The sequence below is a fragment of the Scardinius erythrophthalmus genome, assembly GCF_964197995.2.
Source record: "Scardinius erythrophthalmus genome assembly, chromosome: 8".
NCBI classification, from domain to species: domain Eukaryota; kingdom Metazoa; phylum Chordata; class Actinopteri; order Cypriniformes; family Leuciscidae; genus Scardinius; species Scardinius erythrophthalmus.
In genome coordinates, this window is record NC_138228.1 from 10,302,815 (window position 1) to 10,330,343 (window position 27,529).

Below are 27,529 nucleotides of genomic sequence, written 5' to 3' on the forward strand. Positions count from 1 at the left end.
TTTTGTATAAAAATGTTCATGTTCATGTTAGTTCACAGTGCATTTACTAATGTGAATAGATACAGCTTTTGATCTTAAAAATGTATAAGTAAAGATTGAGATTAACACTAACTGAGATTAATAACTGTTGTAGTATAGTGTTGTTCATCAGAATCTCTGCATTTCAGGTTTGACACAACACAGATAGCAGAGATGTCTGTTATTTATTGAACCCTTGTTAATGGTTGGTCATGGTTTAGGAAGCCAGATTTAGGTCATTTATTAACAGAATATAATGTGTTTATTTTAGTTGCAAAATAATTGGCATGTGGAATGACTCATGGCTGTTAACAGCCAATGAACAGAATTTTGAGCTTTATTGTCAATGTTTTTTTATACACATTTTTACCTGATTGCTTTCATTTTACAGTGTTGTTGCTAAACACAGTACATCTGTCAACTGTGTCTAACTGTTTGCACGTTGAGATTGCAACTACATACAAGTTGATGTTCTCCGTAAGACCGAATGTTCCCCAGGGCGTGATCTTTCAGGTCTCTACAGGATTTCCTACAACACCTTGCACTTCCAGTTTTCATGTCACCAGGTGTTCTTTATTTAAAACCCTATAAGGGAAGATGAAATCAAATCAGTTGTCTCACACATATACTCTTGCATTTTGCTCTTTCACATTGTCCTAAAGAATTTTAAAAAGCTCTTTTTTTGCATAATGTGAAGCTTCTTGAGTTCACTATTACAGAAACCATAGGCATTTGCCATTTTATCAAAACATTACAAACCCAAGAAGAGGACAATATTGAGAGGGAGAACAAAGGTCATGAAATAACAAGGCTAGATAAAAGAAAAAGGAAGCCAAAGTTAACATGACGGTTGTGACAGATTAAACCAGTTCCAGCAGAGAGGGGGTGGGGAGAGATGAGGTTTTTTAAAAGTATGCACAAAAGCGCGATCTTCTACATGTGACCCTTAGTTGTCACATTTGACACCATACTCCTATTTTTATTTAACTGAAATAACACATATAAAGGTGAGACTTTCTCTGAGATGGTGTGCTCTCCTGCAAGCATTCTACCAGTTACAGTAAGGAAATTGAAATATCTTGGAAATCAGCAAATAGCATCTCTGGATAAGGAAGAAAACAACAGAAAGTATGATAGTTAGGCGATAGTGAAAAGTCAATGATTGCTATGTTTATCAGGACCATCTTAACAACTGTTGTGACTGTAGAAGCTCAAATAAAATCAATGCTTAATATATGATATAAAAAATAATATATTGGTAACACTTTACAATAAGGGTTAATTTATTAACATTAGTAAAGGCATGAACTAATAATGATGATTCACTGAAGAAGGCTGATTGAAACGTTTGATCTTGATCTGTGCTTTGTTGCACAATAAAATTTCTTTGAAAGTATTGCAATTTCCACTGATTCCCTCCCCTCCCCTCCTACATTTTTAACACAGTAGCATTGACGTGTATTATGAACTAGTATATTTATCAGTGAACATGTTGCGTTAGGGTTTATTCTCAAATATTTCCTGTTGTGTTCATTTTCTTTTTAGCAGCAGCAGCAGCATCACATTTGTGCTATTTGAATGCGTTTACTTTGAACGTGATGTGTTTATATAAGTGATGAAACCGTGCCAGCTCCTGCACTAGTCAGGAGCTATGAGTTCACTCAGCTGTGGAGTTACATCAGCTATGTCTGTATTACATTTCAGCTACCTGGGGAAGCAGCACCAAGGGCCCGTCAACATCCCCAAAGGACTACAAGCAGGAAATGTGACGAGTGTTTACTCAACCTTAGTGACACCTCCAACATCAAGCAATCTGCTGGGGTACACCTGAGCCCTGAGAAGTCTGCAAGGTTTGCGTGTGCATTTTAAAAATCATACATTAGATCTCTGATGATGAAACATAAGGTTCACAAATGGAGAAAAACCACAATAAATGTTGATTATTTTTGGTTGTCCTCAAAAGAGTAAAAGGAGACATGAACATAATTGCACCAGAATTGTGCAATAGATTGGTTCTTGATGTTTCGCAATACATTTCCCATGTTGTTTCCTGTTACCCCTTCACAAAAAGCTTTTGTGAAGTGAACTGACCTTGAATAACACAGACCCGTGCCATCTACTGTACAACCCACATGTGACTAAGAATATTGAACACTTATGTAGCCTGTCAAGAGATTGGAGCCTCCTCCACATTATGCTCAGTTGATTTCATCGCTTTCCAGTACCCGCTTGACAAAGCAAAGGTTTCAACCTCCTGCCTGTTTTTAAAGTCTGGCTTGGCAGCCAATGACAGGAGGACACCGCATCAGACCGGGGACTGTGTGTAAAGCAGCACTGACTACATCTGATGACAACACCTCAGCTGCTTTGCAAAGCAAATAAGGATGAACAAGTGTTTTGATTAAATGTTAAAATGTAATGTGCCAGTGTATGCATCGTTGACTGAACTAACACGAAAATTATTGATCCTTTGATATAATGCAATTAACCATCATGCAACAATGTTCATTTCTATATTTTACAAAAAAACTTATTGAAAAATTACAACATGCCCAAATGGGACATGTAAAGGGGTAACGTGTCACAATGGAAGTCATTAAACTGCAATTTTTCTGCACAATTTAAACAGAACAGCACATTTTAAGCATAAAATGATTAATGTAATATTAAAAATGGAAAATGTAACAAAATATTAAAATATTGCATTGGCACTATACAATGTACTGCTTGTTAACGCAAATATCTAATCAGCCAATCACATGGCAGCAACTCAATACATTTAGGCATGTGGACGTGGTCATGATGATCTGTTGAAGTTAAAGCTGAGCATCAGAATGGGGAAGAAGAGTGATTTTAGAGTGACTTTGAACGTGGCATGGTTGTTGGTGGCAGACTTGCTGGTCTGAGTATTTCTGAAACTGCTGGTCTACTGGGTTTTTCACACACAACCATCTCTAGGGTTTACAGAGATTGGGCTGAAAATAAAATATCCAGTGAACGGCAGTTCTGTGAGTGAAAATGCCTTGTTGATGCCAGAGGTCAGAGGAGAATGGCCAGACTGGTTTGAGCTGATAGAAAGGCAACATTAACTCAAATAATCACTTGTAACAACCGAGGTCTGCAGAAGAGCATTTCTGAACGTACAACACACCAAACCTTGAAGCAGATGGGCTACAGCAGCAGAAGAAGATCACACCGGGTGCCAATCCTGTCAGATAAGAACAGGAAACTGAGGCTACAAATCACACCCACTCACCAAAACTGGACAGTAAAAGATTGGGGAAATGTTGCCTGGCCTGACGAGTCTCGAATTCTGCTGCAACATTCAGATGGTAGGGTCAGAATTTAGTATCATATCAACGGTTCAGGCTGCTGCTGGTGGTATAATGGTGTGGAGGATATTTTCTTGTATTTCTTGTATTTATATTTTCTTATTTTCTAGCAACATTAGAATGCCACAGCCAACCTGTATTGTAAGTATTATATGTAAGACTGGTTTTCCTGCTAAGACAGAACATGAGATCAAACACTGCAATAAAACAATAAATCTCACTAATCTGAAGAGAAGATCTCAAAGAAAGAGCATAGGACACTGCCTTGCCTAGACTTTTCTCCTTGCTTATCTATGAGCCAACCTCTCCCTACTCCCCTCCTTTCACCCAGTCACTTAAAAGTTCACCAACAATATACCACTTATGATTTATCTAATGAATCTATTGTTTTTTTCCCTTTCATCTTTGGTATTAGGCCTCAATTATCACAGCAGTCTCTTGTATTATGAGAAAGATTGAAAACTTTTAAATTCTGATATAAATTTTTGGTTATGATAGAAATTAGTGTCACTGATTAGAGACTAGAAGACTGTCACTGATTAGAGACTGTTTGTGGCACATTAGTATATGTGAGGGGGCAAACTCCTTAAAGGGACAATATGTAGCTTTTTAGGTATTTTATTATCTAAAATCAATATTTTTAATCATAAATATGCCCTCAATGGTGTACAAATACCTATGCCAATGATCAGACTAATCCTTGTAAACAAAGAATTTATTATCTTTATATACATGGGACGGGTAGGTCCACGGAGGCTTTCATGTAGTTTCGCCATCTTGAAAAACTATAATAGCAGAGAGGGACAAAAAGTACTAGGCCAACGCGTTTCCACAACGCGTTTCGTTCAGAGCCAGCGTCACGTGACTGAAGCCAGCAGAAGCGGAGGAGCAGAGCAGTGAGAGGCGCTTGTCACTGCCGCGGCAAGTTTAAAATCCTGCACTGCACGGTTATTTATACACCCGTTCATTCATACATACATATGAGTCACAGGATAAGGAGTCCTCGTCGTCGAAAAAGTCCAAAATAGACCGTAAACGTGACACCGGAGATTACAAAAACAAGGGTTAATGTCGGGATAGCTAATGCAGGAGAAAGCTTTCAAAAGAGATGCTGAAGTTTCCTGCTTTCTTCTCGACAGGTAAGTCAATGTTACGGTCTTTATTACAAGCTTCTTTTTCATTGCTTTGTTGTGAACTTTATTATATAGACAGTAGAACATTTATAGTTATATCTATTTATCTATTCTATTCATAGTAAGTTAAACAGGCTCTTTGATTAAATAGCAGCTATTAAGTAAAGTAACGTTAGAGAAGGCTAAGATGATGATAATGATATCTAACAATGCACATACTTCAAAAATATAACGAATAAAGGCAGCATTACAACTAACTACCCTTGGTAATGTTTTTCACAGTCAGTAATTCATACTGTAGCATTCTTTTTTCGTTGATTCAAGTTTCAGTTTTGTTTTAAATAACAAACCTGTTCACCCGAAGGAAAACTCGAAGTGCTATTATAAGACATCCTGACCTGTCATAGCTTTTTGGTACATAAGGGCTACCGTAGATGCAACGCGCATTTGAAAAAGTGAGGCGCTGGAGAGCATTATTCGTTTGAATGCAAAATACAATTTCACCACTAGATGGGAGAAATTCCTACTTATTGTCCCTTTAAGATGGGTGGTGAGCATGGTGGCCATTTAGAAGTCGGCCATCTTGGATACAACTTTTGTTTTTTCAATAGGAAGAGGGCCATGTGACACATCAAACTTATTGGTAATGTCACAAGAAAAACAATGGTGTGCTTGGTTTCAACGTAACTTTATTCGTTCATGAGTTATTTACAAGTTTCTGACCACTTATAAAATGTGTTCAGTGTGCTGCCCATTGTGTTGGATTGTCAATGCAACCCTGTTCTCCCACTCTTCACACACTGAATGGCCCCCAAGGTCTCCCGATCTGACCCCCTTAGACTTTTATCTTTGGGGTCATCTGAAGGCAATTGTCTATGGTGTGAAGATACGAGATGTGCAGCACCTGAAATTACAGATACTGGATGCCTGTGCTGGCATTTCTCCTGCGGTGTTGCTATCAGTGTTTGAAGAGTGGGAGAACAGGGTTGCATTGACAATCCAACACAATGGGCAGCACATTGAACACATTTTGTAAGTGGTCAGAAACTTGTAAATAACTCATGAACGAATAAAGTTACGTTGAAACTAAGCACACCATTGTTTTTCTTGTGACATTACCAATAAGTTTGATGTGTCACATGGCCCTCTTCCTATTGAAAAAACAAAAGTTGTATCCAAGATGGCCGACTTCTAAATGGCCACCATGGTCACCACCCATCTTGAGGAGTTTGCCCCCTCACATATACTAATGTGCCACAAACAGGACTTTAATATCACCAACCATTCCCATGTCATTACGGTGTATCCATATAAATGGCCCACCCTGTATTATATATATAGTATATGTACATGTTCTCTCACTGAACTATATATATATATATAGTATATATATTTTCCCTCTGAAAACTGTAAAATGCTTGGCCTGATGTTAATGACCGCAATATTGGGGACAGTGATTGTTTTAAAAAACATATACAACTTATTCATTAAAAATCTGGTCAGGATAATTCTCGAATTATTATTCTAGGAAATTCAACACTTAAAAATTAGGAGAAAATAATTAAAAAGAGAATCAAACAGTATTGCTATTATAATATCCTTTAAACCTAAAATTATTTTAAATTCCTTAAAATCTTCCTAGGGGACAGAAATGTTTCCCTAATTGAAAAATCACCCATAAACTGCACTCAATAATTTGACAAAGCCTTAAAAAAACGTTTTTATTATTATTTAGACCAAATCTAAGGTAATCATATAGTATATATGCTTGTGCTTTTGGTGCATCTTGGCCAAATGAGAACATAGGTGGTTAACCACATATGAATAAAAGAACAGAACCCATTTCTAACGGCAACCTGCAAACAGGATATGCATCTGAAAAAAAAATATATATTTGGAGGTGTTAAGTAGATCAGCATCTTCAAGTACAACCTGAGGCTATTTTCATGACCGCTTGCTACTGTTGCGGTTAGAGGCCCCTCACTCGACCCACGCTTACAGGTGTGAGTTAAGTGAGAGAACATGTATCCCAAAACTAGACCACATACACTTTAAACATTTAAAGCAGTTTTTTATAAAGTAAACTACACCAAATATGAATATTTTGTTCCCTTCTAAATAGCCTTTTTATCTCCCTATTGATCATAAGTGTTACATGGCTTTTGTGGTCATTACTCTGATATCATTAAATGACAATACACTGATATTATTAAATTATATATATATATATATATATATATATATATATATATATAAAAACTACACATTTTCAAGGTTAGAGAATCTTTTGAGTTACAAATTTGAAACAATAAAAACCCACGATAGACCAGCAGAATTCCCCCAAATTCTGTCCCATTTAGTCAAACAATAAAGAATTACAAACAATTGAATTGAACAATACTTTTGAAATGTTAAGGCTTCATGAGTTCCCAACATGCATTGCAGCATGAATAAATTATACATTTACTGTAATAGGATTACTGTTTTGCCGTTTGCCGTCTTTATTGAAACTTTAGTTGGCGTTTTGTCATTATTGTTAGTAACTAGTCGTGATGTTAAGAGCTCATCTTTTTACATTTGTTGATTGTCACCATTCCTGAGGTTTGTGTGTCCAGTGTTGAGGTCCTGAATAGGTTTACTTTGTAGGACAATTGCTCCTTCACACACAAAGATAGCATGGATTATTTAATATAATAAGTATCCTAAAAGTCTATATGTAAAGCTATCAAATTAATGAAAAATTTGCTGAACAAGAAATTGTCTTGAAGAATTTATTGGCTGAATGAGGAATTTTGCCTTTAGTGAATGAACAAATTTAGATTGACTAAACGAAGTCGTGTTACTTAGGAAATTTATTGAGAGAAAGCTTAAACAGAGAACAGTTTATTTTTATTTTTTACAGTGTAAAGTGTCAGTTTCTGATCATCTATTATACAATTTCGAGCAAAATTCAATGGATGTAATGAATAGAACCATTACAAAGAACGATAAATAACAGAAAAATAATATGTTTGTTTGTTTCTCAGTGCTATGTCAGCTTTTTATGGCAAAATCCAGGTTAAATGTAATAGAGGATATAGCACGAATAATAATAATAACGATGTGTGGATAACCTTGTGTCTCCCGCCTGCTGGCCCTGGTTTGTTAAGTCTGAAGTCATTCAGGATGTTTCTGGATGTACTGTTTGATAGTTTCAACAATAGTTGAAACCTCTGCCATGGCACCTTTACCTGTGAAGACACAGAGGCTGGAGTGTAAGACGGGCCAAAACACAAGAAACATTAATTCATTAAATCCTCAGAAGAATGCTAATAAAAGCCTGACACCTGTTTGATCTTCAGTTAATGAATAATGCATGAATTTTTTTAATTTTCCCTTATCAGTGCAATTGCCTCGTAAAAACACATTCTTGGAAGATACCTTCATCTCCACAGACAAGTTTTTTGGAAATGCATGGTATCTCAACGTAGCCAAAGCCTTTAAGTGTGGCCACTTGCTGTGCAGTGATAGGGTGCTTCCACATGGCTGTGTTCATAGCAGGACAGAAGAGCAGAGGACGGCTGCTGTCCCAGGCCCGCACCACACATGTCTGTATGGGTAAGCATACTTATATAATAATGCATCTAAAGAAAATCCATTCAAAATGTCATAAATACATTACCTACCAAAAGGTTGTCACATATTCCACTGGCAATTTTGCCAAGTGTGTTGGCATCCAGTGGAGCAATCACTAAAAGATCTGCCCAACGTCTAAGTTCGATATGTAGCACAGGGTCAGAGCGCTTTGTCCACATCTAGCATAGAAATATAAGGAAAGCCTTTCACATCTTCTACTAAACTCTCATATCAGGTCAGTTAGTGTATTGATGTAACTTCACAGCAGGAAACAAAATAATATTGTTTTTTGATTACCGAAAATGCATCTCTTCCTCTTCAAAGGCTGTACTCACCTCCCACTCATCCTTATCTCTGTACACACAAACAGACACTTCACTGATATCGTAAAAATGAGTTGCATGGTCAGTGGTGACCACACGTACATCAACCTAGAGAACAAAAAAAAAGGAAAAAAATGATCGGTTCACCCTTAAAGGAGAACTCCGGTCAATTTTAACATTGAGCTAATTTTTTTGTAAATTTGGAGTGCTGTCAGTACAGAGAACAACGACAAAAATCGGTGTTGCCTACACCCTGTTATCCTCTTTTTAAAATTTGCACCCTGTTGACTTCAATGGGGCAAGTTTTAAACCTGCTTTTAGCCTCTTAACATCCTTGATGTGTCATTACAAGTGCACAGCTAATGTGAGTGATTCCTTCAGAGTGATCACGGGTGAATCTGACTGCAGTAGATGTGAAAGATATTAATAAAAATGATGTTATTTCAGCCAGCGCACATACCTGTATTTACATCCTGTTTTCGGTCGAAGTCCATAGTAATCGATTGTCGAGTTCACGCGCGTGATCATAGGTAACTAAACCTATGCGTGTGAACTCGACAATCGATTACTATGGACTTCGATCGAAAACAGGATGTAAATACAGGTATGTGCGCTGGCTGAAATAACATCATTTTTATTTATATCTTTCACATCTACTGCAGTCAGATTCACCCGTGATCACTCTGAAGGAATCACTCACATTAGCTGTGCACTTGTAATGACACATCAAGGATGTTAAGAGGCTAAAAGCTGGTTTAAAACTTGCCCCATTGAAGTCAACAGGGTGCAAATTTTAAAAAGAGGATAACACGGTGTAGGCAACACCGATTTTTGTCGTTGTTCTCTGTATTGACAGCACTCCAAATTTACAAAAAAAATGAGCTCAATGTTAAAATTGACCGGAGTTCTCCTTTAAAAAACTCTGATATAATTTATCCCATCCCTCAACTCATATTTTACTGACACTTAAAATCATAAACAATTCACAAAACAGGGCTAAAAACTTTTTTTATTTGATCAAATTGTATTTATTTATTTACTCATTCATTTATTTGTAAGTCAAATATATTAAACAAATATGGTCAATTTATTTGTAAGCCAAATAAATAAATTGACACCATAAAACACTGTGCTTTTAATATCCTCCATTTTATTTATTTTGAAGGACTAAAATGGAAACATCCACTCAAACCAAAAGCAACAACAACAACAAAAAATTAAACATTAGTTGTGATAAAAGAAAATCAATATGATTTCTATCTTACAAATTTTGAGTTCATTACTTATTCAATAAATCATGACGTAGCCATTTTTAAATAACTTAGAATGTTTAAAAAAACAGCACTCTCTAGTGGACAAATGTGTGAAATAAAAATAACATTGGAGGACATGTGGCTCTGTCAGCTTCAAGCATGCATAGTTGCATACAGTTTGAACTGTCGGAATATAAATACACTTACCCCTGGAATCTCAAGTAGTTGTGTTACCAACAAAGGCGCCTTGAGTGCAGCTACACTGCCAGTCAACCCGACCAGAACATTAAATCTTGTACTATTTGTTTGCAAGTCTAGTTTAAGATTAGATTCACAATCCTGCTGCATTATAAAAATAGCAATCTTCGTGTTAACTATATAAACGTGTTCTATTTGATTAGCTCCCCCTTTCTAAAGCATTTCCCGATATTTGTATAACCCATCTTTAAACTGTAGCACGGGATGAGGAATTTAACTGAACACTTAAATTGCACATTTAATGAGCAGTGTTTGGAGTCCGTGCACGTTAACTGTAGGTTTTTGTCTAACGTTACTTCCGTAAACAGTGGAGCAAACACGACGTCACAGCGCCGTCGCTGGCTGGAAGTGTACACAGTAAAATGCTCTATGAAGCTGGCAAACAGATAATATTCCTACATATAAGAGGATTTAAGCCTTTATCTATGGAAATTAAATATGATTTCAACTTTGTTGAACAAAATCGTGACGAATTATACTACCCATAATCCATGAGGGCAGCTCAATTACATCATATATTGTATTTCATATTTATAATAATAGTCTATAAATGCATGCACATCGCACATTTTCTTCATTTATTTTTAGCTAATATTGCACATTTTGTATATTGTCGTTATTTTATTCGATTACGTCATTACCAGTGCTTCACGGGCAGCGTAGTTCATTGGCTCATGAAGTGCCAAGTGCCTTGTTTCTTTTTCTCTTATTTTCAAATGCTTAGTTTCTCTAAACCAATGTTTGAAATGATATTCGTCTCATGGCTGGGTGGTATGGTTCAAGGGATAGAAGAGGAGTTTTAGAGGAAATAAATTAGATACTTCCGGAAAATTGAAAAGTGGGCGGCGAGTGTTGCGTTCACTTGCGCGCACGCGCATTCGAAGAATATTCTGGACAAATGACAGAATCGGTGGAAACCTATTCCGGCTGCTTGTTTCAAGATTTACATAGGCTGTCATTCATTGTTAAATCTGAGTAAAGCACATTTTAATGTGAATATTTGCAATGCAGGCTCTCACACCTCACGTGTACTGGGCACAGCGGCATGGGGAGATATACCTGCGAGTGGAGATCAGTGATGCACAGGTAAGAAAAACTTGCTTTTATGGGGCAATTATATCATAATAGGCAATGCATTTTTATCTTCTTCTTTCTTTTCGTTTTTATTGCATTTAATATGTATGCACATCCAGGTTCTAGGTTACAGAACCGTTTTAGGTTGATATTCCTTTGAATAACAACAGCTTCTGTAGGTCTGATGACTGGACTTGCATCAAGCCTAGATCAGAATAAAGATGAAGATTACGGAAAGGGAGATCAGGACTTGATCCTACTGGACCACTAGCCATCTGGCTCAGTTACAATGGCAGGGCATGTTTTATTTACAATCCAGTTTCAGACACAGAAAGAGGAACTGTCCCCTTCCCCCTCATTGCTTTCTCAGGACAGGATAAAGCATGTTTGACCTGTCCTCTCATTAAAGGTAATAAGAGAGAAAAGCATGTTGCAACCGAGAGCTCTGGAACAAAGGTGGTATTGCTGTGGTGTAGTAATACGGTTGCTATGACGTCCCTAAATGCAAATAAATTTGTGTATTGTACATGTTAGAAAGCTATTATTACATTGTTTTCCCTTTGTATGTCTCAGAAATGCAAAATAAAAGTATAACATATGCCAAAACCTAATAACATCAGACACACTTTTTAATTGGCCATACAATTAAAGGAATAGTTCACTTAAAAATGAAAGTTCTGTCATCATTTACTCACCCTCATGTTGTTCCAAACCTTTATGAGTTTATTTCTTCTGTGGAACATAAAATAAGATATTTGTAACCAGATAGTTGATGGACACCATTGACTTCCATAGTAAAAAAAATAAATAAAAATTAAGTGAACTATTCCTTTAACTCAAGTCCCATAAATCAGTGGTTCTCAACCTTTTTTACTCCAATGCCACCAATTGTCCATAATGTTTTTCAAAGGCACCATGTTTCCAGTTGTTTGGTATTTACTGGATACGAATTTTTAAATAACCTAACATTTATAAAACTTGGCATAATTAGAAAAATTCTTATTCATAAAAATGCCCATGGAGTTATACGATTTTATACATTTTTCAAGGTCTAGAAATCACACTTTTATCATTAAATGAAGAAAAAAAAAAAACAGTTGTTCAGAGGTGAATTAAAATAAATATCTTAATTCAGGAAGCCTGAAACGGTGACTTATAGTACGTGAACCATTCATTACTGATGCATTATTTTTAGAACTACATATTATAATATCTGTCAGATGCATGGTGCATTTGAAGGCATTGTATTGATATAACAGGCAGTGGGAGGAGGAGCTTGAAACTTCACACTTCTTTTTTTTTTCTTATCACAGAATCTCAATATTGGTGTAGAAGAGAACATCCTTCACTTCCGAGGTACATCTCACAACTAACCATCAGTTGGACGCTCTTCTTTCTCTTCAGTTGTGTGACTTTTATTTATTCTGCTCTTTTTGAGGTCAAGGGCATGGAGCGAAAGGAGAAAATGAATACGAATTCAGCCTGGAATTCCTAAAACCGGTTAAGCCTGAGGTGACGTCCATCAGAAATTGCAACAAAATTTGTAAAGCGTTTGGTTGCACAATGAAGTGCAGTGCATTTTCCATGTTGGAACCACGTGAAGATGTTTGTGTCCACAGGTGAAGCACAGATCCACCCAGCGGCAGGTGAATATCACGGTAAAGAAGCAGGAGCACGTCTGGTGGAATCGCCTCACTAAGCAGGAGAGGAAGCCTCTGTTTTTAGCACCCGATTTTGACCGCTGGCTGGATGAGTCAGACGCAGAAATGGAGCTCAGAGAGAAGGTAAAGAGGTTTGCTATTTAAGTTATACTTGAGGAGCTTCACAGTCCTGATGTGTTTTCTGTTCACAGGAAGAGAAAATAAACAAAGTCAGCATCGAGTCAAGGGTTCGTAAGGACCGTGAGTATATTTTTAATTCTAAGAGTGTAAAATAAACACATTGGGTCAGCTTACCAAATAACAACTGTGCATTCATTACTCCTTTTTATGCAGCTTATCTTGGCTTGAAAAAGGGGTTTCTCTTTATGTACAACTTGGTCCAGTTCCTCGGCTATTCCTGGATCTTTGTCAACATGACTGTACGTCTGTTCATACTTGGGCAAGGTTAGACACTTTTTTAACATGCATTTGTTTGTCACTGTCAGGAAATGCACTTCGTTTGAATTTTTCTGAGAAGGCCTGCAGGTCTGTTATGCAAATGTTTGGTTTGTATAAACTATTTATATATAGAAAGAGCATTTTATTGCACATGAAGTGACACTCTGAAGTGTGAAAACTCATTGTTCAGTATGGTCCTTACAGTTTTTTGTCGACCCAACAGATTCTTTCTACGACACATTTCACACCATTGCCGACGTGATGTACTTCTGTCAGATGCTGGCAATAATGGAAGTTATCAATCCTGCTGTGGGGTTGGTTAAGACTGGAGTCATGCCTGCTTTCATTCAGGTATTTGCTGATGCTTTAGTAGTATTTGCTTTGAATGTTAACTTTCATGACAGTTAGAATTATTTACATTTTTCTTGTTAAAGGTGATGGGGAGAAACTTCATCCTTTTTGTCATATTTGGTAGCTTAGAGGATATGCAAAACAAACCAGTGGTCTTCTTTGTCTTCTATCTGTGGAGTACGATTGAGATATTCAGGTAATTATGTGAATATTATTATACATGTGCAATCTTATAAGAGCAGTTTCTGCTAGTGGTGAGGAAATGTTGGAGTTGGTGTCAATTTCTTTATCTGCAGGATATCCTCTTTTGTGTTTTATGAGCCAGATATCACTAATTAATCAACTTCCTATATGCAGTCCTTAGTTTTCATTTTTGCAGTTGCAGTCCTATATGCAGTCCTTAGTTTGTTAAAGTAAATGCATCTTCTCTTTGCTAAATATACTGAAAATTAGAACCTAAATCATAATTACAGAATACAAACTATATTAGAAAGACGTTGGTATTTGAGGCTAATGGTTTTAGGTAAAGCTTTCATGGTCTTTGCTCTTTCAGCAGTGATGTTTTGTGTGTGGTTTCTGTACAATCGCAGTTTTTCTACACTTCTTCCTCTTTTGCGATAAAACATTTTCACACAACATATCACTATGAGACACGCATTGTGTGTCAGTAGTGAAATGTCACACTCATTACCTCAAAACTAGGTTTAAAAGCAATGTAAGTAGTTCACATGACAACATATAGATGAGAATACATATCTGCATAAGTTTTGAATGTTAAAATATTTAATAAAATAATAATAATATATACTACAGTTCAAAAGTTTGGGGTTTTTAAGAAATAATTTTATTTAGCAAGGAATCGTTAAATTAAGCCTGGAAAGACACTTATAATGTTACAAAATATTTATATTTCAAATAAATGCTGCTCTTTTGAACCTTACATTCATCAAAGAATCCTTAAAAAACAAAAAAAACAAATGTTTTCCACTGAAATATTAATTGTTTTCAACATTGATAATCAGAAATGTTTCCTAAGTAGCAAATCATCTTATTAGAATGATTTCTGAAGGATCATGTTACACTGAAGACTGGCGTAATCATGCTGAAAATTCAGCTTTGACATCATTGGAATAAATTGCATTTAAAAAAAAATTTAAATAGAAAAAGTAAATTGTAGTGCTATTTCACAATATTGTGTTTTTGATGAACGCAGACTTTGAGACTTCTTTCAAAAAGGTTAAAATAATCTTACCAAATACAAACAGTAGTGTATATTGAGCCCTACAGCTTGGTCCTCCAACCGACTTTTGTTGGATAAAAACGGATATCTAATCCTGCTTTTGTAATAATGAACCATAGGTATCCTTTCTACATGTTGACCTGCATTGATACCGAATGGAAGTTGTTGACTTGGTTGAGATACACCATTTGGATACCGCTGTACCCTCTTGGAGTGCTAGCTGAAGGTAAGTGTATCTGTAGACTATCATAAGTAAAACTCATGAGACAGTGAGAACTGACAGCTTTTCTCATGCTCTCATGTTGTGATCAGCTGTGGCGGTGGTCCAATCCATCCCAATCTTTGACGAAACCAAACTCCTCAGTATTCCTTTGCCTAAAGCCATCGGCTTCTCGCTCAGCTTTTCCTACATCCTGCAGCTCTACCTGGTGCTCATGTTCCTGGGTAAGGTCCACAAATAACATGCTACAAATGAAACTAGGGTTCTCACAATGTTTGACCAATGCAACTTGCCCAGTTGCTATGATTGTTAAATCATTTCATAGATATTTTAACTAATAGTATAGAGCTAATTAAATATTTTAGAGCTGCGCATAAATTGGAATTACATTTTTATAACATTTCATTAAATTGTTTGTAATTTCAGGCCTCTTCATCAACTTCCGCCACCTCTTCAAGCAGAGGAGGAGACGGTTTCGCACAAAAAAGAGGAAAGCCAACTGAGGGGAAGGGGACCACATGCTTCATTCCTCCTAACTCTCTTTTCATTGATTTCCCTCCCTTTTCTCTCTTTATATTTGCCCTCTTGTCACTGAGAAGTCATTATTGAGGCAAAACCATCTCAAGTGCATTTAATTTCTACATACTGAAATTCTAAAGGTGACCACGACTTAGTAAATGATTATAAAACACTAGAGATTCTTACCAAAAGAATTCTAACCAGGACCATGAAGGTATTTATACATTTCATGTATGTTTGCAGTTTGGTGGTTTTGTGTGTTTGATGTTATAGATTATCTTACTTGACTGAAACGCAGCAACATTTTATCTTCATGTCAATCAATCCCTGAGATGTGTTGTAATAGTCATTTCTGTTGGCACAAAGCACTGCTAACAACAAGACAGACCATGAACCTCAGGGAAAACCTCATAAAACATTCAAGTTACATGGGAAGAGCCAATTCAGTTGGATGTAGGATCTGGACATGAATGTGTAAATGCAACTGAAACCGTTTAATTAAATTTCAGTGAAACAAAACATCAGTTTTCAGATGACTATCATTAAGCATAAACTACACAGTTTTCTATTAGTCAGTGTTAGAAAAAAACATTATATACACAAACATTTACTGGTCTGAAAATAGATTCCAAAACCTCTCAATGCATTTGCCTGTAAAACGAATGAATGTTTTTCTTTCCTTGAATTGAGTGCTTAACGTCATAATTTGTCACAAAGTCCAAGGTTTCCTCTCATTTTATATCTATCACCAAAACAGCAAACACAACCTTTGTGGCACTACTAAAACATTAAAATGCCACATTTGTGTGATCCTGCTGCTGTAACCCATTTTCTGTGGAAAAACATTACACATTGAGCAGAGTTTTTGGATAAAGCCACATTCCTCTATAATTGCTCTGGCAGTTGTCCATTGAGTATTGTTCTTCCATCCTCTATATTCGCTCAGCTCCTCCTCCCCCTGAGAAATCCGTGAGCATGGGGGTGATGTTGTGTTCGAAGCCTGAGTATTTGGAGTCTCTGCTACTGGCCAGTTTAAGCTGCTGAGCAGCGTGTGACAGCTGGAAGGCGGCATCAGGGTGGGCAGAGTCAGGCAGAAGAGTGCACTCCCTCTCCAGAAGTTCAGCCATATTCTTCAGAAGCTCCCAGAAACCAAAGGCGAGAGCGGCCTTCCGAAGACGGTTCAATTCCTGCCGTGATTAAAATACAAATGTCACACAAAAAGTATTTGAACTAATTAAAAGGATCATATATCAGCCCATGATATCCTTATATTGTAATTTATTTATAAAAAATGGAATCATAAAAATCGCATACACACACCCACCTTATAGAATGTTTGCGTTTTTTCTGGCAATTTCCTTGCATTACGGAGAATTTTCTGTACATCTGTCTGTAAATGTGATTATTAAAAAGTTTAGTTCTAATGACATTTAAACAGTGGCAAATATATATAATTTGTGGTGTAGTGTTCAGATGTATACCTGCAGTCCACTGGCTTTAATCCAGACTGTAACATTCTGAGCATAGCTTCTCTTGTGTTTCGGCTGTATGGGAAAAGGACTTTTACTGTCATCTTCACCATAGGGATTTTCAGCTGCATCTGTAGGTCACGCAAACATGTAATCATAGTGAATAGTTATTTATTCCGTTGGCCAGTAAGCAAAACCTTATGCAAAACAATGAGCAAATGTTTTTATCATGTGCATGTAGGCGAGAACACCTCTAGTCTCAGAAGGAAGCAAAGCATGAGAGGAAAATAAAATATTTAATCATGCAAATGTGTGGTACTACCGTTATCCCTGACCCTTGTGTATTTACCTACAGGTTTCCTAACTGAACTCGTGAACCGTCTAGATTACTGTCCTTTGTTTCAGTGTTTTAATTATTAACTACTTGCACACAGTGCAGTTCATTTTTATTTCATTTTAACAGGCCTTTTAAGTGTGGCTGTTACAAAAAAATACAGAGTGAAAATATGCTACCTGAGGCAGGTCCAAGCTGTGATATTCTGCCCAACCAGGGCAGGGGCTCTGAGCCGAACTCAAAGAGTGACATCATTAGATTGGACTTCTTCTTACTGTCCGCCTGGGAATAAAGCATTCCGAACCAGTCTGGCCTGATAGAGGAACACGCAATTATAGACGGGAAACTTTTATTTCCGAGTAACGTTGGTAATGAAAATAAACCCCTCAATTCCCTAAAATCTAAGTTTAAAATTTGCAAAATTTGGAATGTTAATGCAAACAGAGGGATATTTTTATATTGCTCCTTACGCTAGTTGTACAAGCGCCACCATTCCCTCCACCTTTAGGCTGCCATGTAGAAGAACGCAGAAGTTTGGGCTTTTGCCAGCCATCTGATTTGTGGAGGTCTCTTCTTCTGTCTCATCAGAGGTCCCCGTGCCCATCTCATCCCCCTCTGTCAATCAGAAGAATATATCAAGGGGAAATTAAGATGGCCAGCTTTAAAATAAGTTAAAACCACTTAATATTAAGATGTAAGCTTTTTCTCGTTTTATTTGATCCCTCAACAACTGTCATTTTTATTTATGAACCAAGATTCTCACGGTTTTGGGAATCCTAGATATACAAGGACATTTTTAAAAGTGTGATTGGAAAAGTCATGGAAATTAATCAAATCTTAAAAAGTCATGGACATTTTTATAATTAATTTATAAGTATTGGGTAAAAACTGCTATTTGAGAGAAAAAAAGTAGTAATTAAAATAAAATCACAAACAACTAGAAGTCAAATTTATTGGTAATAAAAAGTCTAAATGCTGAAGAACATTCAGTTACTGAAACTTCTGAAATGATGGAATTCCATTAATCATGTTAATTATTTAGAATTTTAATTGTACTGACCTTTGTTCACAGCAATGGGCAGGACCAAGTGCCTGGATAAAACCGGAGGGCTGGAGATGTCTCCAATCTCAATAAAACCCACAATCTCCAAGTCTATATATATATATAACACAACCATTATGTGCACTTTCCTCCAATTACCTATCAAGAATCTAGCATGATTAGCAACAAATAAAAATAACATTTATTTATTTACATAAATACTTTAAACGTAATATTACATACAGTAAACCTGCTTGCATGAAATGCTTTTGTAATAAGTCATGAGGAAACGGCATTTAAAAACACAAAACTTGAATAGTTATAAAAGTTTACATTACAACAGGAGGTAACATTTTAGAACATGAACATTTCATTAGATTCTGTGCTCGCACCTGTTTGCACTGTTTTGGGCAGGGGATCCACTTCCTCATCTATGATCACCGGCTCTGGCCTGGGAAAGACCTGCACATCAGAGGTCAGGTTCCCACAGCGCAGCACCGCATGGAAGGGAGAGTACGCCTGGTCGATCAGCTTTCTGACAACACAAAAACACAGTGATGCTGTTCATCACAAAATGTTGCCAAAACAACAATGTGCACTTAAAAATACAAGAACATATTTAGTAGTATTTACACAAAGTAACAACATCACTCACCCAAACATAGACTGGACACTTTTGAGACAAAGGGGTCCCTCCATAGTGTATATCTGACCCTCTCCGTCATTCAAATTAATCAGCTGCTCTAAGTTATCCATACCATCCGTAGCTTGGAGCTTCAGAGGACATCAAAACAACAACGTAGATTCAATCACATAAAAGGAAAATATTTTTTCATTGCTATCTTTTTTTAATATAATGCAGGTCTCGACATTAAGCCTTTTCATGTACTTGTCCTTTGTACAAGTAAATCTGTCATTCAAAAAAATGTCAAGTAAAAAAGTTGCTTGTCCAGAATTTTTGTGCGTGCGTGTGTGTGTGTGTGTGCTGTAAATATAATTTATTCCGAAAAAATATTCTCATCTGTGTTCAATCAGCTCTGATATATTTAAATCTGCATATTGTCATATCTGCACCTTTAAAGAGCATTTCCTCCCCTAATCTTATTAAATGTATGCTTCAGCTTTCGTTTAAAATGTTTAAATTTGATCAATAAATTAAATTAGAATAGCCTAATAAGATAATATAGGGCTGTTGTTACCCTAGGTAGGGATGATAAAATTAAATCATTTACACTGAAATTTACAACTGCTTTAAATAATGTTATGAGATTGTTTTAAATATTTTTGAATATACAAATATGAAACGTTGGAAAGAATGATACTTTTAAACATGAAAGTAAACCGCCAGTAGGAGGCGGCAGGCGACCGTCTTAATGAGCGAGTCATTGAGTCATTCATTCAAACAACTGATTCATTCAAGAATGAGACATGTTTATGAATGGGACATTGAATCCAATTCGTTCAAATCGCTGAATCATTCAGTAATGAAACACGGTTAAAGCAACAACATGGAACTTTTCCTCTGCGGTCGCCCTACAGGTTGGAAGCGGAATTGTCCATTACCGCTGTCGTAAAATGATTTACGGTTACTGTATATGAAGCATGCAGGTTTTTTTCATATGGGCAATGATAATATTATTAATCTTCCCCCTTTCATAATTTATACATGTTTAGTAGACTAAACATTTTAACTCAAACATTTGCGATTTGCATGTCGATTGCAATGCTCAAATCTGAACGAGAATGATAGCGATAGCATCCTAACCATCTAAAACTACCATGTTAGTGTTTACTAGCTACCAGATTGATAATTCGCTCATCTACTAGCTGATTCATGAAGATAAATAGAGGACCAGATAGTTTCCGTAACGTAGCCAGGCAGACAACAGATTAGAAAAACTAAAGATAGTATGCAAGCAATTTACAGTTACTTACTAGTTCAACAGCATGACGGCCAAGTCAGCATCGGTCTGGTAACTCTCCTCCTCCATAAGCTAACGCCAGCGAGCAAACGCTCGACCAATATTGATCCTCGTCCTGACTTTCAGTTTATCACTCTCCCTTTTCCTCTTCCGACTCTACTCCGACAAAACCTTGGACTTCTTACGTTTCGCTGCTGCTTCAGCCATGACGAAAACAGACGTACGAAAACAAACGCGCTGGTTGGCCACATTTGAGGAAGTGGTGGGCAAAGTGACGTATGCCGTAAAGCAGTCGAATTTTGTAGTTCTTTTTGAGCGCTGGTTACTACCCGCACCCCGAAGTTACATAGTGCCAGTAAAAGCGATACAGACCCCGTCAGGCTCTGGCAGACGTCTCATTCAACCTATTGTAAGTCGATGTACTATCACAAGGGTCTTGGAAATATATTATGAAGGTTGAAAAGTTACATGTTGTTACTTTAAGTGTTGCTGTGAGATGCGATACGGTTCTGCTGTGATCTTTGTTTGGAACTATTTTCGCGGCTGAAACAGAACAAAACAGTCAATATTGTGTCTAAAATGTAAGTGACTTAACGTTAATTTGAACTGTTTATTGAACTGTTGTATGAAAGCAATGTCACATTTTCAGTCGTGATGGTATTCAGGAAAGCACTCGTCGTGTGAGGTTGCTAAACTGTATCATATGTTAAAAATATTAAAACACATTTTGAATTTTGGCACTGGCAGTATGTTGTTAACTGAGTTTAAACTGAGTTTACATTTGTTTGGATTTCTCCTCGAGAGGCTGCGCGAGCCTCAACAGCGCAACCTTGTTACCGTCGTCAGTAATACTTTTATTATCCACTATCGATCGCAACTTACAATTAATATCAGTTCAACCACATGCGGTTTCATGTCATCTATACATTACACACCCCATTGCCAAATCATAGAAAAATTCAGTTAAGACAGTTGTATTCATCTTAACAATACACAACAAATCAATATACAGAAAAACAGATTTCTAAAATAAGGTATAGGCCACAAATCTGTGAGTACAGTTTTAACAGGTAACAGGTGTTGTTGTGTAATATTCAGTTAACGTTACTGTAAGAAACTGTCCCAGCGGGTGGAGTTTACTGGTACTGAATATTACACATCACCTGTGTATACTCCCATTAACTGGAATAGATTTTCACTGGAACTGAATATTACATCCAAATATGGTTATGTAATCAATCAGCATATTGTTGTGTAACTTCACCTATTGGAACAGTATGTCACAATTTTTCACAGGAACTGAATATTATAAACAACTATTGCGAAAGAATGATTTACAAAACAACGATTGCGAAAGCGTGCACGGATAATGAATTTGTTCACTGTTAACGTTGTATGTAGTTTTTTTTCTGTATAGTTCTATTTTGTTAATAAATATTGCATTCTATTTTGGCTTTCTCGGGTGTCCCTATTTTTGTTGTGTCCCTTTTGAGCCACGGGGCGAAACGGGTATGGATTGAAAAACCAAACAGCTGAGACTTTTTCTCTGGTAGTCTACTTTTGGCGTAGGATATTTATTTCCGTCAAGGTCAGATGTCAAATGTATTCCCAGGAATGAGTGATGTGCTTTCCGCTTTTAAAGTTTTATAAAATAAGTAGCCTATACTATGGCTTGAATGGTTTAAAAGCATTCGCAAGAATAAAAGCGCATCATATAATGTAACGCCATGCAGCCACTTACCACCACTGAGTCTTATATGAGATATAAACTCACAATTGTGAGAAATATACTTGAAATTCTGACTTTTTTTCTCAGAATTGCATGTTTATATCTCGCAATTCTGACTTTATAATACGCAATTGGAAGATATAAAGTTAGAATTGCATGATATAAAGTCAGAATTGTGAGATATAAACTATTATATTTTAGGTATGCTAAAGCTAAAATGAAAAAGCTCCAGGTGGCATTTAATGATGCGCTAAGAATTTTGATTAAACTCCCAAGGTGGACAAGTGCGAGCCAAATGTTTGTCTCTAATAATGTACCTACTTTGCATGCTGTCTTAAGGAAGTGTATGTATAATTTCATATGTCGGTTGAGTGATTCAAAAAATAGTATCATAATGGTCTTAAATGATATTATATTAGCCTAAGTGATACAAGGTATTTTTCCAGTTTCTGGAAGCATTGGAATGAAAGCTTGTATGTTTTTTAAATTTTGCCTGTTGTTTGTCAAAATTTTATGTTTGTATGTATTTTTCTTTTTCCTTTTTTATATGGACCCTCGAGTCTGAAACAAAGAATAATATAATATATAATATAATATAATATAATCTTTTTTTCCTTAGAATTTGACTTTATATCTCACAATTGTGAGTTTATATCTCACAATTCTGAGAAAAGATGTCAGAATTGCGAGATATAAACTCGCAATTATGTGTTATAAAGTCAGAATTGCGTGATATAAAGTCGCAATTCTGACTTTATAACACGCAATTGCGACTTTATTTCATGCAATTGCGACTTTATTTCACGCAATTCTGACTTTATATCTCGCAATTCTGACTTTATAGCGTTAATGTCGAGCCCTGTGTAAAATGACTAAATTAAACTAAACTAAAAAACTACAATTAAAATAGAAATGGTAAAAATAAAAACTAATTCAAAATATTAAAGGTAGAATATGCAATGTTTTTCTAGACACTTTATGTCACAATTCTGAGAAATAAAGTCAGAATTGCGAGATGTAAACTCGCAATTGTGAGATAAAAAGTCGCAATTATCTTTTACAATGTTTTATTGTGTGGCGGAAACAAGCTTTCATAGTAGACAGTCACAGAGCGCCGCAAACAAACAGCAGCCACCTTTTACAATTCCTCCCGAACCAATTCCTCCTGAGATGAAGAGATGGCATCCTTTGATGTTCATGTCCTCAGACTCTGAATTATGCGTTTCTATGACTAACACAATGAATGCTGAGATGAATTTGCAGCAGTCAGGTGGTAAAAGTGAGTGCTCTTTAAGTTGTTTACGTTCATTATTATTGTAATGTTATGTGCTTAGACGCAAAGTAATTTAACACCGTCTCTCGTGACGCTTTGAAGACTCTGCTCTGGCTGTGTGCATTCCTGTGTTTTGGAGGTGCGGCTCTGAAGAGACGGGGTGGGATCTTAGGAATTCAAAGCTAGCTTGCTATTGCTAGCCTCTCCAAAATTGCCTACCCTACCTTTAATAAAAAGTATAATACAGTGGTGCAGGTATGATGTCACTTTGTGGGCCAACCAGCAGTTAGCATCGCCCTGGTTTCCTCGACAAAAACCCAATAGGATTTTTCCATAGGCTTTTGGATTATAGCAAAAAACAATCTCTGTGATCAAAAAATATTTATGATAGTTACATGTTTTGTCCATCAACTTTTATGATTTTTGAAGCCTAAATGCAATTGCCAGGAGTAAAAAGCTAAAGCTAGGCTATAAACAAACTACACCACGGTCGCGCGACTTCAACGTCACCATCACAAAGCTTCAGACAACTCTTTCAGTTTTTTCCAACAAACATTTTCACAGAAAGTCTGAGTTAGAATAGTTTATAAGAACACAATTATAATATAATAAGCATAACAAGAATGTAAAAGCTGACTGATCTTATCTCTTCAACGTGGTGACGTTTTATCTCCCCAACTGCCTCTGTAGTCCCATTTAGCCACTTGTTAGCAATCGCATTTAAGACATGTAACAGCTTAAAAAAAAATCCCGAATGGGGTAATACTGATGTATGTTATTTCGTAGAATAAAACGTGAAAGTGTCTTGAGCTTGTGTTCACCACGGGCCTTATTTCCGCCATTTAACCAAAGACCCATTGACTTCGGGACGTTGGAACCTGAAGCGCTCAAATGCTAACTCGTTTCAGCGTTTTGGCCTGCAAATTTACATCATACTGGCACCAATCTTGTATCTGAATGACATTAAAATAAGGACACAGGTAAGGACACAGTGCAAAAAGACTGAAGTACCTCCTCTGCATTGGCAATGCACATGACATAGAATTTGGAAGGGAATGGGAAAGGAAGTGGGAATTTCTTGTCCTCCACACGTTGTTTCACTGTTTGCAGGGAGTGACGCAAAGATCCACGACCAATGCCCAGTGCACCATCAGTGACCAGCACCACCTACAGGCCGCCATAAAAACAACATAAACACTGATCAACAACGAAAATCCAGTCAAAGCAATTATTTAGTACATTTAGCATTATATATATAAAAAATGTCTTTAGAAAAATTCAATGGTATAATTACTCTACTGTACATTCAAAAATGTAATAATGTTTAATGTTCAGACCCCCTGCTAAAGCGCTTATGAACACCACTACCATGATACTCTACCAACCCAGTCATAGTGATGACGCATAACATGATCGACTTTATATTTTCAAATTACATTTTTGTATATACTACATTCATTGTATTGTGTACAGTCCATAAAATATTTTACATGTGTATTTCATACTGTATTTATTCTGGTCCTGGTTGTTATTCCTATATGTACACTAGTAGTCAAAAGTTTGTAATAATTAAGATGTTTTTATGAATAGAATGTTTAAAAGAACAGCATCTTTATATTGCTTTTTATTCTTGCTTTTTCACAAAATTATTAAGCAGCAAAAACAGTTTTTAACATTGATAATAATTAGAAATGTTTCTTAAGCAGAAAATCAGTATATTAGAATGATTTCTGAAGGACCATGAGACACTGAAGACTGGAGTAATGATGCTGAAAATTCAGCTTTCCCATCACAGGAATAAATTATATTTTAAAATATATAAGAATACACACAGTTCTTTTACATTTATAATTAATATATTGATTAATATTACTGTTTGTTTTTAATCTAAAAAATTGCAGCCTTGGTGTGCATTAGAGACTTTCGAAAACATTTAAAAATCTTTGTTATTGCAAACTTTTAACAAGTAGTGTATATGTAAGTGAATATGCCTGATTAACATATTGCATATGCCATAATATATAGTATTTTTAATAATTGGATTTTTTTAACCTGGCATGGGCAAGCGGTTCCCCACTCCTGCTGTACAACATTACTAACACCTTGTAATGCAGCTTCCAGGCAGGTTTTATCATAGTCTTCAAGGTTGTTCAAAGCTTCCTGCACAACAGTGAAAGAGAGATAACAATAAGACCCCCAACAATTATCAGATCATAAAGGCTCTGATGATGAATTACGTTTAAGACATTGCATTTACATTATATTTAATGCAGGCAGCATGACACCTGTTTTTACCTGCAGAGTATTGTAGTCTCTGGTGAATGGCACCATAAGCTCCCAGAGCGAGGAGAAGGCGATAAGCGAAGTGAACTCCATTCTGTAGTTTGTGGCCATGTGTTCAAACAGCATGGTCAGTCCATGAACTGCCAGGTTCTTTCTCTGAAACTCTTCACTGCCCTCCACTGACACCGGTCGTGTCATGGACAGCGACGAGTCCATAAGAACCACAGTAGGCATGTTTGCAAACTCTTCTCTTTACACTTTGATAAACACTTATGAATGCATGCTTGAGATGTCTGTGTAAAAACAGGAGCATATGTTAGTGTGACAACAGAAGCTTCTGCTGCAGTGTACCTTAAAACACACACACACACACACACACACACACACACACACACACACACACACACACACACACACATACTTTTTTACAATAATTTCCCCATGTAACAGAGCAATCAAAGTAACGTAAATAAAGCTGTTGAGTGTTACTATGTCAGTGTCCAACCAAACCTTCTGATTTAAATATAAAAAGAAAAACATCAAATTATCCTAAAAGTCTTAAATATAATATGTCCTTCATATTTCCGAATACAGCTCGTACCAATACCCACACACACACACACACACACACACACACACACACACACACACACACACACACACACACACACACACACACACATAAAATAATTTTCTGATTTTGTAATGGTTACACTCTTTGTTGTTTTGCACGTCTTTGCTGATTTAAACTGGTCTAGCTAGTCCCCCAATCTGACCAGCTTACAGTATCCAAAACCCCTCTAAAACTAGCAAAAAGAGTAGACTTACCAGGCTGGGAGACCAACTAAGATACTTTTTTACAATAATTTCCCCATGTAACAGAGCAATCAAAGTAACGTAAATAAAGCTGTTGAGTGTTACTATGTCAGTGTCCAACCAAACCTTCTGATTTAAATATAAAAAGAAAAACATCAAATTATCCTAAAAGTCTTAAATATAATATGTCCTTCATATTTCCGAATACAGCTCGTACCAATACCCAGTTTAGCATATTTCAATAAAATGGTAAAATTTTACCCATCGTTGAAAACCCTTCTTCCTAACCAAGTGTGCGCCGAGATAAGCGGGCCGTTTGGAAACAAAAGAAACACGCCAACTCGTTCCTAGTCAAGAACGCGCGCGTATTGCGAAAGGGATTTTTAAAAGTTGTATCCTAAAATAAAATCTCTCTTAAAATATAGGTAAAAACTAAATAAAAATGCAGGAGATAGCCTATACAGAAACCTACAAATCTAGGATCATGCCGTGGACAAAAAACGGTTAAAAATCGATTTAAAATCTAACAGTGGGCTAATTTATTACTAATCTGTAATCCATAATCTATAATCATAATTATGTAATAATACAATATTCTCCAAAAGCTGGTTTAGACTTTATTTTGTATTTTTAATTAACCAATTTCCACGTGCATCCACTCTTTATGAATGAGACGTAGCCTATATCAGTTAAACAATTGGGATAAAATGGTTCAAGACGTAATGAGAGTGTGTGGAGAGAGTAGGCTAGCCTACATCTAATCCTCTTAACAGACTCCAGGTATTAGGTATTGTGCTGATCCACGCTGAAGAGCTGTCCTGCGGTGCGTCCTGCTTGACCTATAGCAGCTCCACAGCATCCGTGCCTTTCCCTGCAGTCCAGCTGTGAGACCGCAGCGCTCACCGCAACTCACCGCGCGAGCGTCGCTTTTACACCGGTAGGTTTCTTTAGCGTGTTCTCAACTATTATTATTTTTTACAGTAGAGGAAGTTTTCATTCAAAATTGTTAGTATGGTTAATTTATCCATATTAGGATTTTTATAGCCCAATGTTGATATAAAAATAGCCCTGGTGCCACCAAACTGTCTACATTTCAGTGTTCATGCTACTGTTTTTACAAACGTTTATTGTTTTTATGCTGCTTCTTGCAATGACAGTGCAATTCTTATTAACGGTGGACAGAAACTACAATACGGATATTTTCCATGCTACTTTTGTTTAGACAG

General features: G+C 36.5%; 3 protein-coding genes across 6 annotated transcripts; 1 reads left to right on the top strand and 2 right to left on the bottom strand.

The window, feature by feature from the left end:
* Nucleotides 1-185: 185 nt before the first annotated feature.
* ppcdc (phosphopantothenoylcysteine decarboxylase) lies at nucleotides 186-10,359 on the bottom strand. 2 transcript variants are annotated; one of them, XM_081372879.1, is made up of 6 exons: nucleotides 9,882-10,266; nucleotides 8,434-8,529; nucleotides 8,149-8,277; nucleotides 7,904-8,072; nucleotides 7,597-7,713; nucleotides 186-603 (listed from the first exon to the last, which is right to left on the bottom strand). In XM_081372879.1, exons 1-5 carry the CDS (start codon nucleotides 10,020-10,022, stop codon nucleotides 7,640-7,642), a joined length of 609 nt encoding a protein of 202 aa, XP_081229005.1. In that variant the 5' UTR covers nucleotides 10,023-10,266; the 3' UTR covers nucleotides 186-603; nucleotides 7,597-7,639. The 2 variants fall into 2 exon arrangements, with proteins under 2 accessions (XP_081229005.1, XP_081229006.1); XM_081372880.1 differs by lacking the exon at nucleotides 186-603 and adding an exon at nucleotides 6,822-7,140 and having other exon boundaries at nucleotides 9,882-10,359.
* Nucleotides 8,023-16,863, top strand: hacd3 (3-hydroxyacyl-CoA dehydratase 3). Its single transcript, XM_081372878.1, has 12 exons — nucleotides 8,023-8,080; nucleotides 10,944-11,018; nucleotides 12,320-12,362; nucleotides 12,445-12,518; nucleotides 12,626-12,790; nucleotides 12,859-12,907; nucleotides 13,001-13,111; nucleotides 13,329-13,456; nucleotides 13,540-13,652; nucleotides 14,816-14,922; nucleotides 15,009-15,140; nucleotides 15,343-16,863. The coding sequence occupies exons 1-12, from the start codon at nucleotides 8,069-8,071 to the stop codon at nucleotides 15,417-15,419; spliced, it is 1,086 nt and encodes a 361-aa protein (XP_081229004.1). The 5' UTR covers nucleotides 8,023-8,068; the 3' UTR covers nucleotides 15,420-16,863.
* On the bottom strand, nucleotides 15,534-26,662 carry ints14 (integrator complex subunit 14). Of its 3 annotated transcripts, none has more exons than XM_081372875.1 (12): nucleotides 26,565-26,662; nucleotides 25,500-25,780; nucleotides 25,257-25,364; nucleotides 24,216-24,371; nucleotides 18,936-19,054; nucleotides 18,673-18,815; nucleotides 18,299-18,391; nucleotides 17,709-17,853; nucleotides 17,418-17,551; nucleotides 16,917-17,035; nucleotides 16,760-16,825; nucleotides 15,534-16,622 (listed from the first exon to the last, which is right to left on the bottom strand). In XM_081372875.1, exons 2-12 carry the CDS (start codon nucleotides 25,719-25,721, stop codon nucleotides 16,368-16,370), a joined length of 1,560 nt encoding a protein of 519 aa, XP_081229001.1. In that variant the 5' UTR covers nucleotides 25,722-25,780; nucleotides 26,565-26,662; the 3' UTR covers nucleotides 15,534-16,367. The 3 variants fall into 3 exon arrangements, with proteins under 3 accessions (XP_081229001.1, XP_081229002.1, XP_081229003.1); XM_081372876.1 differs by having other exon boundaries at nucleotides 15,909-16,622; nucleotides 26,316-26,598; XM_081372877.1 differs by having other exon boundaries at nucleotides 15,910-16,622; nucleotides 25,307-25,364; nucleotides 26,565-26,627.
* Between the last annotated feature and the right edge of the window lie 867 nt (nucleotides 26,663-27,529).

Coding starts and splice junctions, on each gene's coding strand:
- hacd3 (XM_081372878.1), top strand. Junction 13,653..14,815: donor AGTACGATTGAGATATTCAG/GTAATTATGTGA, acceptor AATGAACCATAG/GTATCCTTTCTACATGTTGA. Junction 15,141..15,342: donor CCTGGTGCTCATGTTCCTGG/GTAAGGTCCACA, acceptor TTGTAATTTCAG/GCCTCTTCATCAACTTCCGC.
- ppcdc (XM_081372879.1), bottom strand. CDS start 10,022: ATGCAGCAGGATTGTGAATCTAATCTTAAACTAGACTTGCAAACAAAT. Junction 8,073..8,148: donor GAATATGTGACAACCTTTTG/GTAGGTAATGTA, acceptor TTACCCATACAG/ACATGTGTGGTGCGGGCCTG. Junction 7,714..7,903: donor ACTTGTCTGTGGAGATGAAG/GTATCTTCCAAG, acceptor GTGTCTTCACAG/GTAAAGGTGCCATGGCAGAG.
- ints14 (XM_081372875.1), bottom strand. CDS start 25,721: ATGCCTACTGTGGTTCTTATGGACTCGTCGCTGTCCATGACACGACCG. Junction 25,365..25,499: donor GAGACTACAATACTCTGCAG/GTAAAAACAGGT, acceptor ACTGTTGTGCAG/GAAGCTTTGAACAACCTTGA. Junction 17,036..17,417: donor ACAGCTTGGACCTGCCTCAG/GTAGCATATTTT, acceptor CGTGACCTACAG/ATGCAGCTGAAAATCCCTAT.